This window comes from Podarcis vaucheri (assembly GCF_965113315.1).
Source record: "Podarcis vaucheri genome assembly, chromosome: 2".
NCBI lineage: Eukaryota > Metazoa > Chordata > Lepidosauria > Squamata > Lacertidae > Podarcis > Podarcis vaucheri.
The window spans coordinates 38,685,293-38,699,738 of NC_138760.1; the positions used below are offsets into that span (position 1 = coordinate 38,685,293).

Sequence of the window (14,446 nt, forward strand, 5' to 3'; positions counted from 1 at the left end):
GCGGCTTTTAGCGGCTTATCTACTGATCGGATCAGCTGATAAGCGGCTTAGCGGCTTAGAAAAAGGGGGGGAGGGAAACCAGCAGGAACTCGCAAGACATTGTCGTCTTGCGAAGCAAGCCCATAGGAAATTCGTTTTGCGAACCACCTCCAAAACAGAAAACTCTTTCGTCTAGCAAGTTTTCTGTCTTGCGAGGCATTCGTCTTGCGGGGCACCACTGTACTTATCAAGGGTGCAATCTAAGCAAAGTGAGATACTTTTCTCCCACTGATTCTAATGGAATTTCAAGAGCATTGGACTTCATACTAGGAAGGGTACATGGTAGTTCCGACTAGAGCACATCCACACCTTCCATTGCCTATGGAAAGTTCTTTCCACAAGAAATAAAAGATTTCACCTGACACCTGAGAGAAGAGAATTAAAGCAATGTTAGCTTCTGCATGTCTTTTTCGGCTTAGAAGGGTTTTTGAAGCAAGTTACTTTAAAGTATTTTGCAGAGATCTCACCTATGAACATACCTCTGACATTTCAGTGTGGGACATATTCAACACCTGGGACCTGAATATTCACAGTGGTGCTCACATTTTCTGTCTTCAAAGAACCCTTTCCACATGAGCTCATCTGCCAAGAAACACCCGTACTGTATATCTGCTATGGCAGTTGCTCATGTTGCTGAGGTTTGGAGAGCATGTCACACACTCAGTTTGCATGGGGCACTGTTGCCTTGCCTGAACTGAGAATGCGCCCCAGAATAGCGGGTCCCCAACTCCCCCGGAAATCACCTGGAAATGAGTCCTGTCAGCAGAAACCCTGCACAATAACTTTTGTTTGCACAGGACTTTCTCCCCTTCTCACATCCAAACTCCCCAAACTTGAGCCGGGGGTCAGTGTGGGTAGAATCCCCCCCCAAAAAAACCCGAGTGTGTGGGGAATAGAGGAGTAATTGTTCCATCCAGCAAGCTGGAACACTGTTGAATTCTTCCCAGTGGGTTTTCTGCCTGTTGTTTAGGAATTGTAATGCACTGCACATGTGCCATCTCTTAGTTTATTCCCCTCTTTCTGGCTACTTCCTTCCTTCCCATATATTGACTCTCCGCTCCTTCCAAGTGCCTTGTCAACTCCCCTTTCCCCACAAAAGCCAATGACAGAGCCAAATAATTCTGGTCTTGCTCCCATTCTCCACCCTGCTAAGTTCTACAAGGGCAACACTGAGACTACTAAGGAGGAGGAAGCTGACAGCTTGGGCCACTTCTGTAAATAAGAAGGCAGGCAGGTGGGAGTTGGCCAAGGGCATATTGATGTGGGTGGGGTAGTGCCCCATTCTCCCTAATGGATCAGCCTCCACCGGTTTGCACTCTTGCTTTGTAGTGGGTACCGTTGTAGTAAATAGTGTTGTACTCATCAAAGGCTTTCACATTTCTCATTGGAAGCAAGAGCCACCATTTATCACACTAAGCCCTGCTTCTCAGATGTTTTCCCCCTCCTTTCCCCCAGCTTTGAAAGCAGCAGATTGCAGAACACGCAAGGTATCACGACAGATTTGCATTTCATGTTTCATCTGCTCCAGATAATTCAGCTCAGAGACTTTGCACTGTGCTACCTTCCACAGAGATACCCGGTTTAACCTAATTTCTATAGCAAAACTGACCAGGGCAAAATGTGAGAGAAAGAAATACTGTTCATTCTAGGGCAGCGCAATATGTGTCGGCACAAAGGCAGCATACACAAGCCGAAGATGATTAACTAGTAAGAACAAAGAACAAGGAGTACAATGAACCAAATTGTTTGGGGCATCTTCACTAGGCCTGCAAATGCAAGTGCAGAGGAGCGGGCTGACTTCATTCTTACATGCTGTTTTCTTTTATTGGGCTCTCCATGGTCCACTAACATCTTTCACATTTACAAAGCAAGAGGGCACATTTGGGAACCCTTCACAGTCAAGGCTCTAATCTGTGTAAAGGATTCATAAATAGTCAGTCTTACGAACACAAGTAGCACCTTGAGGGATCAGACCACAAACCCTAGGCTTTCTCTCCCACATGTACACAAAAAAGCAAGACCTCTGCGGGAAATTCTCTGTACTGTATAGTACAACTGTATCTTACGCGGAGGTTCAATTCCAGGGGTTCCGTGTGTATACGAAAATCATGTAATGTAAATCCAAAAACATTTGGGCCTCAGGGCTGTTAAGATGCCTATACAGTGGTACCTCGGGTTAAGTACTTAATTTGTTCTGGAGGTCTGTTCTTAACCTGAAACGGTTCTTAACCTGAAGCACCACTTTAGCTAATGGGGCGTCCTGCTGCTGCCGTGCCGCCGAAGCATGATTTCTGTTCTCATCCTGAAGCAAAGTTCTTAACCCAAGGTACTATTTCCGGGTTAGCGGAGTCTGTAACCTGAAGCGTATGTAACCCGAGGTACCACAGTATGTGCAAATATTGTAGGAATATAAGGTTTTAACATTTGAAAAAAGGAAGGGCCAGATTATGACCTCACTTCCTTACTATAATAGTCCCCAAATGAAAAAGGGTTTACACTGCCACAATCAAAATAATAAGTACACAGCAGGCTTCATCTCAAGAGACCGAACTTGGCATGTTCCATTCTAGGGCTAGAGCACCAGCAACCTAGAGGACAGTACTTCATAATTAACAAATAAATAATTCTGCCACAGTGCAACCCCAGGACATTTGGTGTCAAAACATCTGGATCACATCTTGTAGCAGATCAACACAGCACTGCTCATAAAACTTATTTCCACTCTCCTAAACTGAAACATCACATATTCCCTATAAACCAAGGATGGCTATCCATTCAAACACTGAAACGGCCACGATGGCCAACTATCGCCCAGTCTCAAATCTTCCATTCCTGGGCAAGGTGATTGAGCGAGCGGTTGCCGAACAACTCCAGGCACGCCTGGAAGAAGCGGACCATTTGGATCCCTTCCAGTCGGGATTCAGGCCTCATCATGGGACTGAAACTGCCTTGGTCGCACTGGTTGATGATCTCCGGCGGCCTAGGGACAAAGGTGAGAGCTGTTTCCTAGTTCTGCTGGATCTCTCAGCGGCGTTCGATACCATCGACCATAGCATCCTTCTGGACCGTCTTGAGGGGCTGGGAGCTGGGGGCACTGTTATACAGTGGTTCCGCTCCTTCCTCCTGGGCCGTGTTCAGAAAGTGGTGGTGGGGGATGAGTGTTCAGACCCCTGGGCTCTCACTTGTGGGGTGCCTCAGGGTTCTGTCCTCTCCCCCATGCTTTTCAACATCTACATGCGGCCGCTGGGAGAGATCATCAGGAGGTTTGGGCTGGGTGTTCATCAGTATGCGGATGATACCCAGCTCTACCCCCCTTTAAATCAGAACCAGTGAAGGCAGTGAAGGTCCTGTGTGAGTGTCTGGAGGCGGTTGGAGGATGGATGGCGGCTAACAGATTGAGGTTGAATCCTGACAAGACAGAAGTACTGTTTTTGGGGGACAGGAGGCGGGCAGGTGTGGAGGATTCCCTGGTCCTGAATGGGGTAACTGTGCCCCTGAAGGACCAGGTGCGCAGCCTGGGAGTCATTTTGGACTCACAGCTGTCCATGGAGGCACAGGTTAAATCTGTGTCCAGGGCGGCTGTTTACCAGCTCCATCTGGTACGTAGGCTGAGACCCTATCTGCCTGCGGACTGTCTCGCCAGAGTGGTGCATGCTTTGGTTATCTCCCGCTTGGACTACTGCAATGCACTCTACGTGGGGCTACCTTTGAAGGTGACTCGGAAACTACAACTAATCCAGAATGCGGCAGCTAGACTGGTGACTGGGAGCGGCCGCCGAGACCATATAACACCGGTCTTGAAAGACCTGCATTGGCTCCCAGTACGTTTCCGAGCACAATTCAAAGTGTTGGTGCTGACCTTTAAAGCCCTAAACGGCCTCGGTCCAGTATACCTGAAGGAGCGTCTCCACCCCCATCATTCTGCCCGGACGCTGAGGTCCAGCGCCGAGGGCCTTCTGGCGGTTCCCTCATTGCGAGAAGCAAAGCTACAGGGAACCAGGCAGAGGGCCTTCTCGGTAGTGGCGCCCGCCCTGTGGAACGCCCTTCCAGCAGATGTCAAAGCGATAAACAACTACCTGACATTCAGGAGACATCTTAAGGCAGCCCTGTTCAGGGAAGTTTTTAACGTGTGATATTTTATTGTATTTTTGGTTTTTATGGAAGCCGCCCAGAGTGGCTGGGGAGGCCCAGCCAGATGGGCGGGGTATAAATAATAAATTATTATTATTATTATTATTATTATTATTATTATTATTATGAAACTTCAGGAAACAGGGAATCTTTGCTAGTAAGCAGCCTCATATATTTCTATCCTCTGTAGATTTGTTACATTACACCCACATGCTCTTTATGTCCCTGCCCCAACTCGGAGTTCTGGGGGAACCTGTCTCACAGTTTGCATGCCACATTTAGAGACACTACCTAGTGCGGTGGAGATGGCTCAGCTACAGGAACAGCAGAGAATACAAAAGCAAAAGAAGATGGTTGTGTGGAGCAACTGAGTACTGTATTCCATGTTTAACCATTGCTTTTTGGCTAAAGGCAGGAATGGGAGCTCAGGCAAAGACCATCCTATTACGTTACCTCCCAAATAAGAGGGGATAATTTGTTGCTGGGTCATCACCTGTCCAACTGCAACATCAGGACCGAAGTATCAGGTTGCTGACATGGCTTTCTCACTGTGTTGACACTTTGAAGTCTCATTTGAAGGCAAAAATAAAAATAAAAATCCATGGCATGGATGAATCCTCTCTGCTGTGACTGGGGAAAACATGAACCACTTCCCAACTTTTTTTGTAATTATTTCCTGTCTTTGTTCAGGACCTACATCTTCACAGCGTCTCCCCAGAACTGTTCCCCGAGTATATTTATATTACTTAGTTTCAAATGACCTTCCAGCTAAACTTTCAGCAGCCTGGAATCAGGAATTCTGCTCAGTCCTTCCACTTAAACATTTCCTTCATAAATATGGGAATATATTCAATGACTAACTGCCCATGGGGTTAATAAAAAGAAGATGAGATGTGTCACTGCATATCCTTAATACATACATAAACATCATTTTATTAAATTGGGCAGAATTGTTTTCGTAGCAGGAAAGTGATTCAGTAAAAACTGAATGTATCAGAAATGTATTCAGCAGCAGGAAAGTATTTACAATACAAATAAAATCCTCAGCCTCAAGAATATCTATAACACTACCCTAATAATTAGGAATACACTAGGTCTTTCACAATAAGCTTCAAAAAGGAAGAACTACCTGTTCACTAGGGCACAGCCCAGTATCTTAACATATCCATGCTATACCATATAAATAAAATCAGGCAAAGCATTGACAGACCTCCAGCTCACAGTGTGGTCCCCACTGTGCTGAACAAATGGCTTTCCACGCCCAGTCTATAAGAAGTAGTTCAAAAGATATTGGTGATTTCACAGGCTCTTCCATAGAACGACCTCTGTGATTCATTGATTATAATTACAATATATCTCATTTGTATCTGTTCCTCCAAAGCGCTCAGGGTGGCACACACGTTTCAGTGCTCCCCGTTTTCTATTTTATCCTCACAACAACCCTGCGAGGGAGGTTAGGCTGAGAAACAGCGAGCCTGAGGTCAGCCAGTGAGATTGGTAACCTTAAAGGTAAAAAGATAAATGGCAATACAGTTCATTTTTTATCTTAAATCGTCCCACTTCTGTTGGTAAAAAACAGAATATCCACTTTTGACCTGCAAATAATAATTCTTAAGAGGGGTTCTTTGAAACTCGAGACTTGGGTTCTCATTTACCAGATAATGATCCAGCAAATGGCACTGCACTTCTGCCGTGCACCTCCTGTGACGGAGGTGGGAGGGGATGTGTGGCCCTCCATATGTTATTTGACTCCAACTTCCATCATCCCTGACCTTCGGCCATGCAAGTTGGGGCCAATGGGAAGGAGAGTCCAATGACAAAAGATCCCTGCATTGCAGGGGGTTGGACTAGATGACCCTATTGTTCCCTTCCAAGTCCATGATTCTATAACTTCTGGAACGAACCATGTTCCCCATCCCTGTTCTATGCCCCCTGTCCAGCACAGCAACATGACTTTAACAAAGGCGCATTGAAGAGGTCACCTGTAACAGCCAACCCTGAAGTAAAGTATGAAAGGGCCTCTGTGCATTAGCGGAAGTCCTTGTGCAGGACTGATCCTGCAGGAATGTTCTTATGTCTTTTAACTTGAGAAACATTTGTTTCCTTCCACCCTCTTTATAATATATTCCACGATGTAACATAAAACATTAATTGAGGAATACTGTAATTTTGGTACAGACTGAATAATATGTCAGAATATAGTTTACTTAGAGAGAGGAAATGGAAATGGAAACAAGCAGAAAAAAATGAGAGAAAGGAAGAGTACTGCTCTTTATAGCTAAGGGAACAAGTTACTTAGTAGAATGCACACAACATTTCACAACCTTTCTTTTAGAAAAAGGAAAAAGAAATGAATCACTGGTTAATAGGGCTAGACTTCAGGCTGTCTGTGTCCACTGCAATTGCAGCTCTGGGTTTCTGCTTACATGTCTCAGTTTGAGTGCACTGCTCATTCAAGTGCACATGTTGTTGTTTTTCTGGATCCATATTGGAGACGGACCTTTTTTTATTTGCAGGGGTCAAAAAGCAAGACCTAGCACCCAACTCCATGCAGAAACAAGCGGGGGGGGGGGTGTAACTTTCTTTGGTGCATTTTTTCCCTGGGGGAGCTTAGGAGTTGTAGAATTTGAAAGGAGGAAATGACCAGGAAGTGAGTAAGATGGAAGTGTTCAGGCAGAGACAGGCACAGCTGCAAGGAGAAGCATCAGCTGAGTGGATGGAAAGAACACGTACAAAGAGGGTGGCTACATTTCTTTCAGTAAATGGCAATTCCCCCCCTCAAAAAAACCCTAAATCGGGGTGGGGGGAATCACCTGGGCATGTTCATAAACAATGGAAATTGACAATAACAGCAATGTACTGCAATAACTATTTTAGGAACTGGGAGATAGCCCTATACAGTAAAGAACCTTCACAGACAGAAATATATAGCATAGTCTTCAGGTACATGAGGCAGTCAAAGCTAATGTGGTGCAGGGGCTGATGAAATTCACTGAGTATCCTTTGGTCAGTCATTGTCTCTCAGCCTGACTTACCTCACAGGTTGCTGCAAGAAAAAAAGAGGAGAGGGGAGAATCACGTACGCAGCCCTGAGCTTCTGGAAAGGAAGGTGGGCTATAAAAGTAATAAATGAATAAAAAGACACCTAGCTGACATAGCTTGTAACCAGAGCACATTACAACAACACACCCTGGATGCTACAAAAGGAATACATTAAGTGTCCCATTTACACACAGGAAATGGCTATGGCTGTACAGCTAATTACCAGTTATGAAATATTTTAACGTTAGGGTGGAGAAGAAGTATTAGATAGAAGTGATACAGCCATAGACTGGGCTCCCACAGATGATCAGGGAGGGAACATTCCTAATGAATATAGCACATTTCCAATTTTCATTGAGTGTCACAAACATCTGAGTCATTCTTGCAACAGCCCTTTAAGGTAGTCAAGCGCTGTTATTCCCATATTACCGACACAGTGCTAAGTCTGAGAGATAATGGCTAGCCTAAAGACACCTAGCTAAGTTCATGGCTGAGGTAAAATTTGAACTAGGCCCTACCAGGTTCATAGCTAGCAGTATACTGCTTGGGTTATGATTTCCTAAAAATGGAGTACCAACTTTATAAAGAAGCCTTGCAAAGGCAGAGGCAAGGTTGAACAGGCATGAGGAATCTGTATGGTCTTCTCAAAAGACCACAAAGCTGTCGAATAATATCAACAACATGTACACTGTATAAAGCGATGCACAGACAGACACAGACAACAGAGAAGTAGAGTCACCTTAAATGGAACCTGGAGGAGCAAGGAAAGAAGAGCAACATATGGATTTCCAGTCCCTGAATCATTAAATGCCCAATATTATGAAGTCAAGAGAACCTCTCATCATAAGCTATTCTATGGGCACAAGAGAGGGGTCGGGCAACCTACGGCCATTCAGACATTGCCGATCTATGGGCCCCAACATCCTTCACTATTAGCTTTGCTGCTTGAGGCTGCTGATGGGAACTGGGTGCCCAACAACATCTGGAGGCCCACAGGTTTCCCACCCCTGGCATAAAGCGGGCAATGGGAATTGGAAGCACTGGGCACAAATCTATAGCCAGGACGGACTGGGTGAGCAAAAAGGTAAGAGGCACAGATTTGGACAGAGGCAGGTGACAGCCACAGGTAGGGCAGACCAACACAGCCATGACCAGCAGGGGTTTCTTTGACCTCTCATAACTGTGTAGAAAACGAAATGTTGGTCGGACCAATATGGCATGAAAAGCTGCACCATCCTATTTCCCTTCTCTGATAGTTAGGGGCACAGAAGACGCCCTTTGCGTCTGGCCCTTCTGGCTTTAGCCCTACATCCTCTGCTCCAGGTGTCCCCCCCCCCAAAAAAATACCCTACATCTCTGCCCCACCACCGTCCCCCTCTTTCCTTCTCCCTATCTACCTCCAGACCTTCCCTTTGGGGTGTCACTGCCTCTAAGGAGATCCATGCATCCCTCACACCCCGCCATTCCCCACACCCCGGGGCTCCGGATGGGGCTCTCTCCTGCGCCCCATGGCTTGCTTTCCCGGCCCCGGGGGGAGGAAGGGAGGGCCGTGCTACCGGCGTCCGTCCCCCCCACCCCACCCCCCTTGCTCGGCGGAAGGGGAGAGGACGCGGGTTACTCACTCAGCCAGGACTCCAGGCTTTCCCCTTCCGCCTCCGCCATGTTGCCGGCCGGCCTGGAGACTCCGCCCCGCGCTCCGGCGACGCCACAGCCCGGCCGGGCCCGGCCCCTGCGGGGGAAGGAGAGGAGAGGATCAGCGCCTCCACCTCCTCCTGCAAGGGCTAATGCTCAGGCTCTCGTTGTTATTTTACTGAGCAGGAGATCGGCTCGATTTAAAAACACCCATCAGCTGAATAAATCATTGCTATTGTTCAATCCTCATGACCCTTGTTGTTGTTTCCTCCCCGTTCCGACTTTTCGGGTCACCTCCTCAAAAGAGCTTTCAAAAATAGGTGGGAACATTCCCCCTCCCAAAAAAATCTCCATGTCAGAACGCTCTTATTTCAAATGCAGTATAAAGAATTTCCATTGCTCTGCAGAGCTGCAATATTCTGCAACAAGATGCAGCCTTTTAGAACAGCCCATCAATGGCAACGGAGCACAAAATTCCTGTTTCTCACGCCTGTCGCACTGCCTGCACAGTCTTCGTTTCTTTTCGACTAGCAATACGTTGAATTTAGCGGGGTCGGCATTGGTTTTGCACAGTGAACTATACAGTGAGATCAGTTTCCGAGCCTTTGCGCGGGCAAGGGCAGCCTGTTTACGCCGCCTGAAGAAGAACCGAATAACGCTTGCGCAACGTTAAGGAAATAGCAACAGCGTGGCTTTCTGCCTGTCTTTTTCTTGCAAAAAGCTGCTATGCAAGAAGCCTGACCGGTGTGCAACTGCAAGAAAGCAAAGCGACCTTCTTTTCAGGCAGTAGCTTTGGACAGCCCTGGGTGGGGTCCTGGGGAGAGAAGCAAAATGGCTGCGTCCATGGTGGAGAAGCTCGGGGCAGCGAGGCAGCGGCTGTGCGGCTCCTGGAAGGTCTGGTTGCCCGGGTAAGAGAAACGGGGGGCCGACGGGGTGGGAGAGGCTCCGGGAGAGCGGCTGGGAGGATTTGGATCTTGTGGGATGCAGATGCTCGTATCTGAGATCTGAGCTCCCACCCTGTTATCACTCCCTATAGAGCATCCTGGGTTATCCTTGCTGCGCCTCCAATGAGTCGCAGTATTGGGGAGATATTTGTCTAGCAAACATCTCTAGTTGAGAGAATCAACTGCAATACGGAGCGGCACAGTAGAACGGTAGATAGCATGCCCGTTAAAAGTACACCCGTGTTTATGGTCCACGCCTCCTATGAGAACAAGAAATATCATTTGAAAGAAAAGCTTATAGAAATCAAGAGAATATGTGCATGTATTGACACTCTGTGTCCTTTTAAAATGTGGCTTTTTTGGAGGGATCTTATTGGGTTGTTTTTATTTTGATTATATATATATATATATTGTGTTTTTTATGTTGATCTTTTCTGTGAACCGGCCTGAGACCTCTGGGTATAGGGTGGTATATAAATTCAAATAATAATAATAGTAATAATTTATTATTTAGGTTTTGTTTTCTATATAGCTCTGTTTTATATAGAACTGTTAATTCACGATACTGTTGAGATTTCATTGTGAAAACAGCCCTCCCAAAGTTGACTTCTATATTTTCAATTGGCATGTTTATGTGACTTGCTATCAGAAGAGTTGTTTGTGGTGGACCTGCCGTGTCCCTCTTTAGGAAAAAAAGGGAATAATTTTGTACGTTATCCACATCTGCATACTAATGTGATAGATGTTGGGATATGGGCGAGCACTGTAGGGTCTTTTGGACTGGAGTATCTGGGGCACATTATGCAAGCCAACAACATTGACTAGCACAAACCTGAATCATAGAATTGTAGAGTGGGAAGGAAATTTCTCATTTTGTCAGGGCCTAGAATTCTGCTTAGCCCAGGATGCCACCAACGAACAAAACAAAAACAAAAAACTGTATAATTTCCTTAGTGTAATACTCACTTAAGATATGTCAGATAAGTGTGAAATGTACCAATGAGAACTATCTTCCTCTTACTCCATACTAGCATTGTGACATGGAGTTTAATCTGTCAAAAACGTTCATAGAATGGGTTGAAAAAAGCTGCTTGTAACTACATTCTAGCTATCCTGACAATGAATATGAAACTGAACTGTCTGATCCTATGTAGAAGCAGGTGTATCTAAGCCCAATGGATTTGGGTTACAGAATGGGATATGGGAATAGGATTTGCATCCAGAATAGTTTCACTTCTTCAGATTGAAAATATTTGTGTAACATTCTTTTTCTGCTTTTCACATCCTTTGTAGGCTGACTCAGGTCAGATGGAGCCGATACAGTCCCGTTTATCTTGAACCAGAAGTGAACAAAGAAGTGTATCATAAACTTCCAGAACAAATATCAGAGGAGGAAAAAGCCAAATTGGAACTCAAAAAAGTCAGACCTATAAAAGCCACCGCTTCCAATGTCACCAGCTCTGTATTCTATGATCCACTGATCAGGTCTGAATGCTGCCATACTTGATTGAATCTAGTCCTTTTGCCTATGTCTATCACTTAACAAAGAAATCTCATTGATTTCATCGAGTAATGTAGCTGGCCAAAGTATATTGGGTAGTTGAAATAGCCAGGGAGTACAGCATTGTTATCAAAATGTCCTAAAGTACTGGGGCTTAATGTGTAGTGATTTATTAGAAATTAGACCAGTCTGGAATACTCCTGCTGGCTGCTGTTGGACACAGGATGCTAGGTCTGAACTGTGTTCTGACTTTGACGGTTCTTACTTTCTTTGCCAGTTAGGGCTATAGGCTGTTTGTACTGGTTTGCTTTCATCACCAAGTACCACCATGTGGGGAAGAAAGATTTGGCACCTTTACCAGAGGGCACTGTGGGGAAGCAGAAACATAGATGTGCTGGGCTGAAGAACCTCCCATTCCAGATGTCACTATCTGTTTCTGAATTGGGTCTGCTGCCACCCATCTGCAGCCACATGCCTGCACGATGCCCTGTTGTGATGCAAAAGTAAGGATATTGTGCAACAGCACTCAGTGGCAGAAGCAGCAAACTGCCACCGATCTCTTGATCTTTCCTCTCTAGGAATGTGCCCGGTGGATCAAAGGCATATAATGAGAAACTGATACTTTCCCCCCAAAACTCCATAAATGTTGGAATGCTTGATCAGTGTAATGGCAGAGTTTCGTTGCAGGGGTCTTATGCTGTGGTGCTGATAACAGGAATGCCATTTGTTTTCTCATTACAGCAAATTCACTAGCATGATGATGAAGGGAGGAAATAAAATTTTGGCCCGAAACATCATAAATCAGGTAAGTTAACTTCTCAGGTTTCTGCTACTTTCCCCCCACTCCACCCCCACATTAATGTCAATGTGACAAAGAGTATTCCCATTTTAAAGGCCATATATATTTATTTAAAGGCCATATTCCTTAGTCCTTTCATCCTTGTTCTCATTTTCAGCATCTCCACAGCTCTTGAATCTCCCTCCTGTTAGAGGCCTTGCAAACAGAATGACAAATCTTGCAGTATCGCAGATTATATGTAACATCTGTCATTCCTTATGGAAAGGGGAAGTGCTGTAGGTGTGCAATTATTGTGAAATTTGTCTTTCAGCCTTAAATTCAGTCTAGACCAGGAACTTTCAGCTTTCTTTAAGGACCCTTGGGTTAGTTATAACATTTTTTTAAAAATTGCAGAAAATGTCTGCTAGTGGCTCTGAGGCTTGAGAGTGTCTGGGCCAGATTTCCAGTAGTCATGAAGGAATTTTATATATTTATAAATTGAACTCTTGACTGAAAAAGCCCTCAAGGGCTTGGGTTCCACATGCAAGGGTAACATGCTGTGGTTGTGTCAATATTATTGCTAGTGGAGTTTTTCACAGGAGAGGATGGGGGCTTTATTTTTAAGTGGTTTTTTCCCTCAATTAAGACTTTAGAAGCAATCAAGAGGAAGCAGCTTGAGAAGTACCATAAAGCGGAAGAGAAGGAAAAAGAAAACATTGAGTGCAATCCATACACTATCTTCCACCAGGCACTGAGCAACTGCCAGCCTGTCATTGGGCTGATGACTGTCCAGAAAGGAGGCAAAAACTACCAGGTAAGCAAGAAACTAATGATCTAGTGCAGGCGAGATTACCCTTCGGCCTCCAGATGTTCTATCCCTCATGATAGGCTATGCTTGTTGGGGTTGACAGAAGCTGTAGTTCAGCAACATCTGGAGGGCAAAAAGGTTCCTCATGCCTAATCTAAAGCAGCCCTGGATTGTTGGCTTATCTTTTCCCCAAAGTAGAACCATTGCTATCATTAAGTATCCATAGCAGTCCACAGTTCCAGGGACTTCAACTTCCACCCATGTAGCCTCAGTTTCGGACTTTGCTCTGTTGCAGTTGGCAGTGAAACAATATAAACTTTATTACTTGCGCTGGTTTCATTTATTTTGATAGGAACATTCTATAGCATAATCAGACCCTTGGTATTTTTCTTTTGAATCGCTTTGAAACTTGTATTATGTGATCTCCAGCGACCTGTAATATCCTGCCTATATGTGAACTTGAAACTTCTTGAGAACATCAGGTTTTAGTTTGAAAAGGTTGCTGAAAAAATATTGGAAATGGGTTCTGAAAGGTTAAGCAACCAGAGGGTACAAGATAGGGAGAGAAACCAATAAGCAGAGTGGAGTGTCCCCCTCTAGGAGCTCACTTGCTGTGTTATGAAAGGACTATTGTTAGCTATTTTATTTATTAACACTAGGAGCAGGGAAGGTGCTTGCAGGATTTTCAGCCTTGAGTGCCACAATAACTTGGTTGGCCTGGGGTACTATATAATTTGATTTTGTGGGGAGGGAACCTTTTGCTGCACTGCCTCAGGCTGCACTGCTTCAGGCAGCAAAATGCCTTGGGTAGGCCAGCCCCACTGAGTGCCTTCAAACCATTTCTTGTTTTGCAACTTTTGCTCGCCAGCTTGGCAGCCTTGATTTCCCCGCTGAAATTGTTATCTAAAAATATCCAAAAGTTTTGCAAGTCAAATAAACATATTCAGGCTACTTAAGTGCTCCTAATTCTGTGCTAAATAAATTCTATTTATTTTAGATTTTATACCACCCTTCATCATAAGATCTCAGGGCAGCTCGCAGAACAGAATACAGGATAAAAACAGTATAAATTCAATATAAAGTTATGTTAATCTCTGATGGGGTTTGTTTGTTTTTGCCTCTTGCAGGTCCCAACCCCTTTGTCAGACAACCGCCGACGCTTTTTAGCCATGAAGTGGCTGCTCAGGGAATGCAGGGAAAACAAACACAGGCGGACATTTATGCACCAAAAGCTTTCCGAAGAGCTTCTGGCTGCCTTCAGCAATGAAGGACCTATCATAAAGAAAAAGCATGAGTTGCACAAGATAGCAGAGTCTAACCGAGCTTTTGCTCACTACCGGTGGTGGTAGAGAATGGCAGCTGCAACATGTGAGGTCTGAGACTTTGCTACAAGACAAGGAAGGGAAATATATCCCATATGCCTTCCTTTGCATAGCACCAGCCTGGAAGGGCAATAATCCGGTTTCTCAACTGGCCCTTTGAAAAAAGAAACGACCTGAAGAAAATCTTAGCCGAAATAAAATGCTTCATTTTTCTGACTTGCATAAATTAAAAATCCTGTTTACTCCATT

The 14,446-nt window shown here is 45.0% G+C and overlaps 2 protein-coding genes across 8 annotated transcripts in view; one reads left to right on the forward strand and one right to left on the reverse strand.

The window, feature by feature from the left end:
* GGA3 (golgi associated, gamma adaptin ear containing, ARF binding protein 3) overlaps positions 1 to 9,447 on the reverse strand; it is a 30,154-nt gene extending 20,707 nt beyond the window's left edge. Inside the window, exon 1 of one of the 7 annotated variants that reach the window (XM_082211202.1) lies at positions 8,835 to 9,447. In XM_082211202.1, coding sequence (XP_082067328.1) covers positions 8,835 to 8,874 — 40 coding nt within the window. In that variant the 5' untranslated portion in view covers positions 8,875 to 9,447. Of the gene's footprint in view, positions 1 to 518; positions 833 to 4,663; positions 6,232 to 8,609; positions 8,782 to 8,834 lie in introns of those variants that run through there. The other 6 variants (XM_082211207.1, XM_082211208.1, XM_082211203.1 and 3 more) reach the window with 6 other exon arrangements.
* Positions 9,448 to 9,523: 76 nt separating this feature from the next.
* Positions 9,524 to 14,444, forward strand: MRPS7 (mitochondrial ribosomal protein S7). Its single transcript, XM_082211209.1, has 5 exons — positions 9,524 to 9,752; positions 11,082 to 11,273; positions 12,031 to 12,094; positions 12,714 to 12,881; positions 14,003 to 14,444. Exons 1-5 carry the CDS (start codon positions 9,676 to 9,678, stop codon positions 14,222 to 14,224), a joined length of 723 nt encoding a protein of 240 aa, XP_082067335.1. The 5' UTR covers positions 9,524 to 9,675; the 3' UTR covers positions 14,225 to 14,444.
* The last annotated feature ends 2 nt before the right edge of the window (positions 14,445 to 14,446 follow it).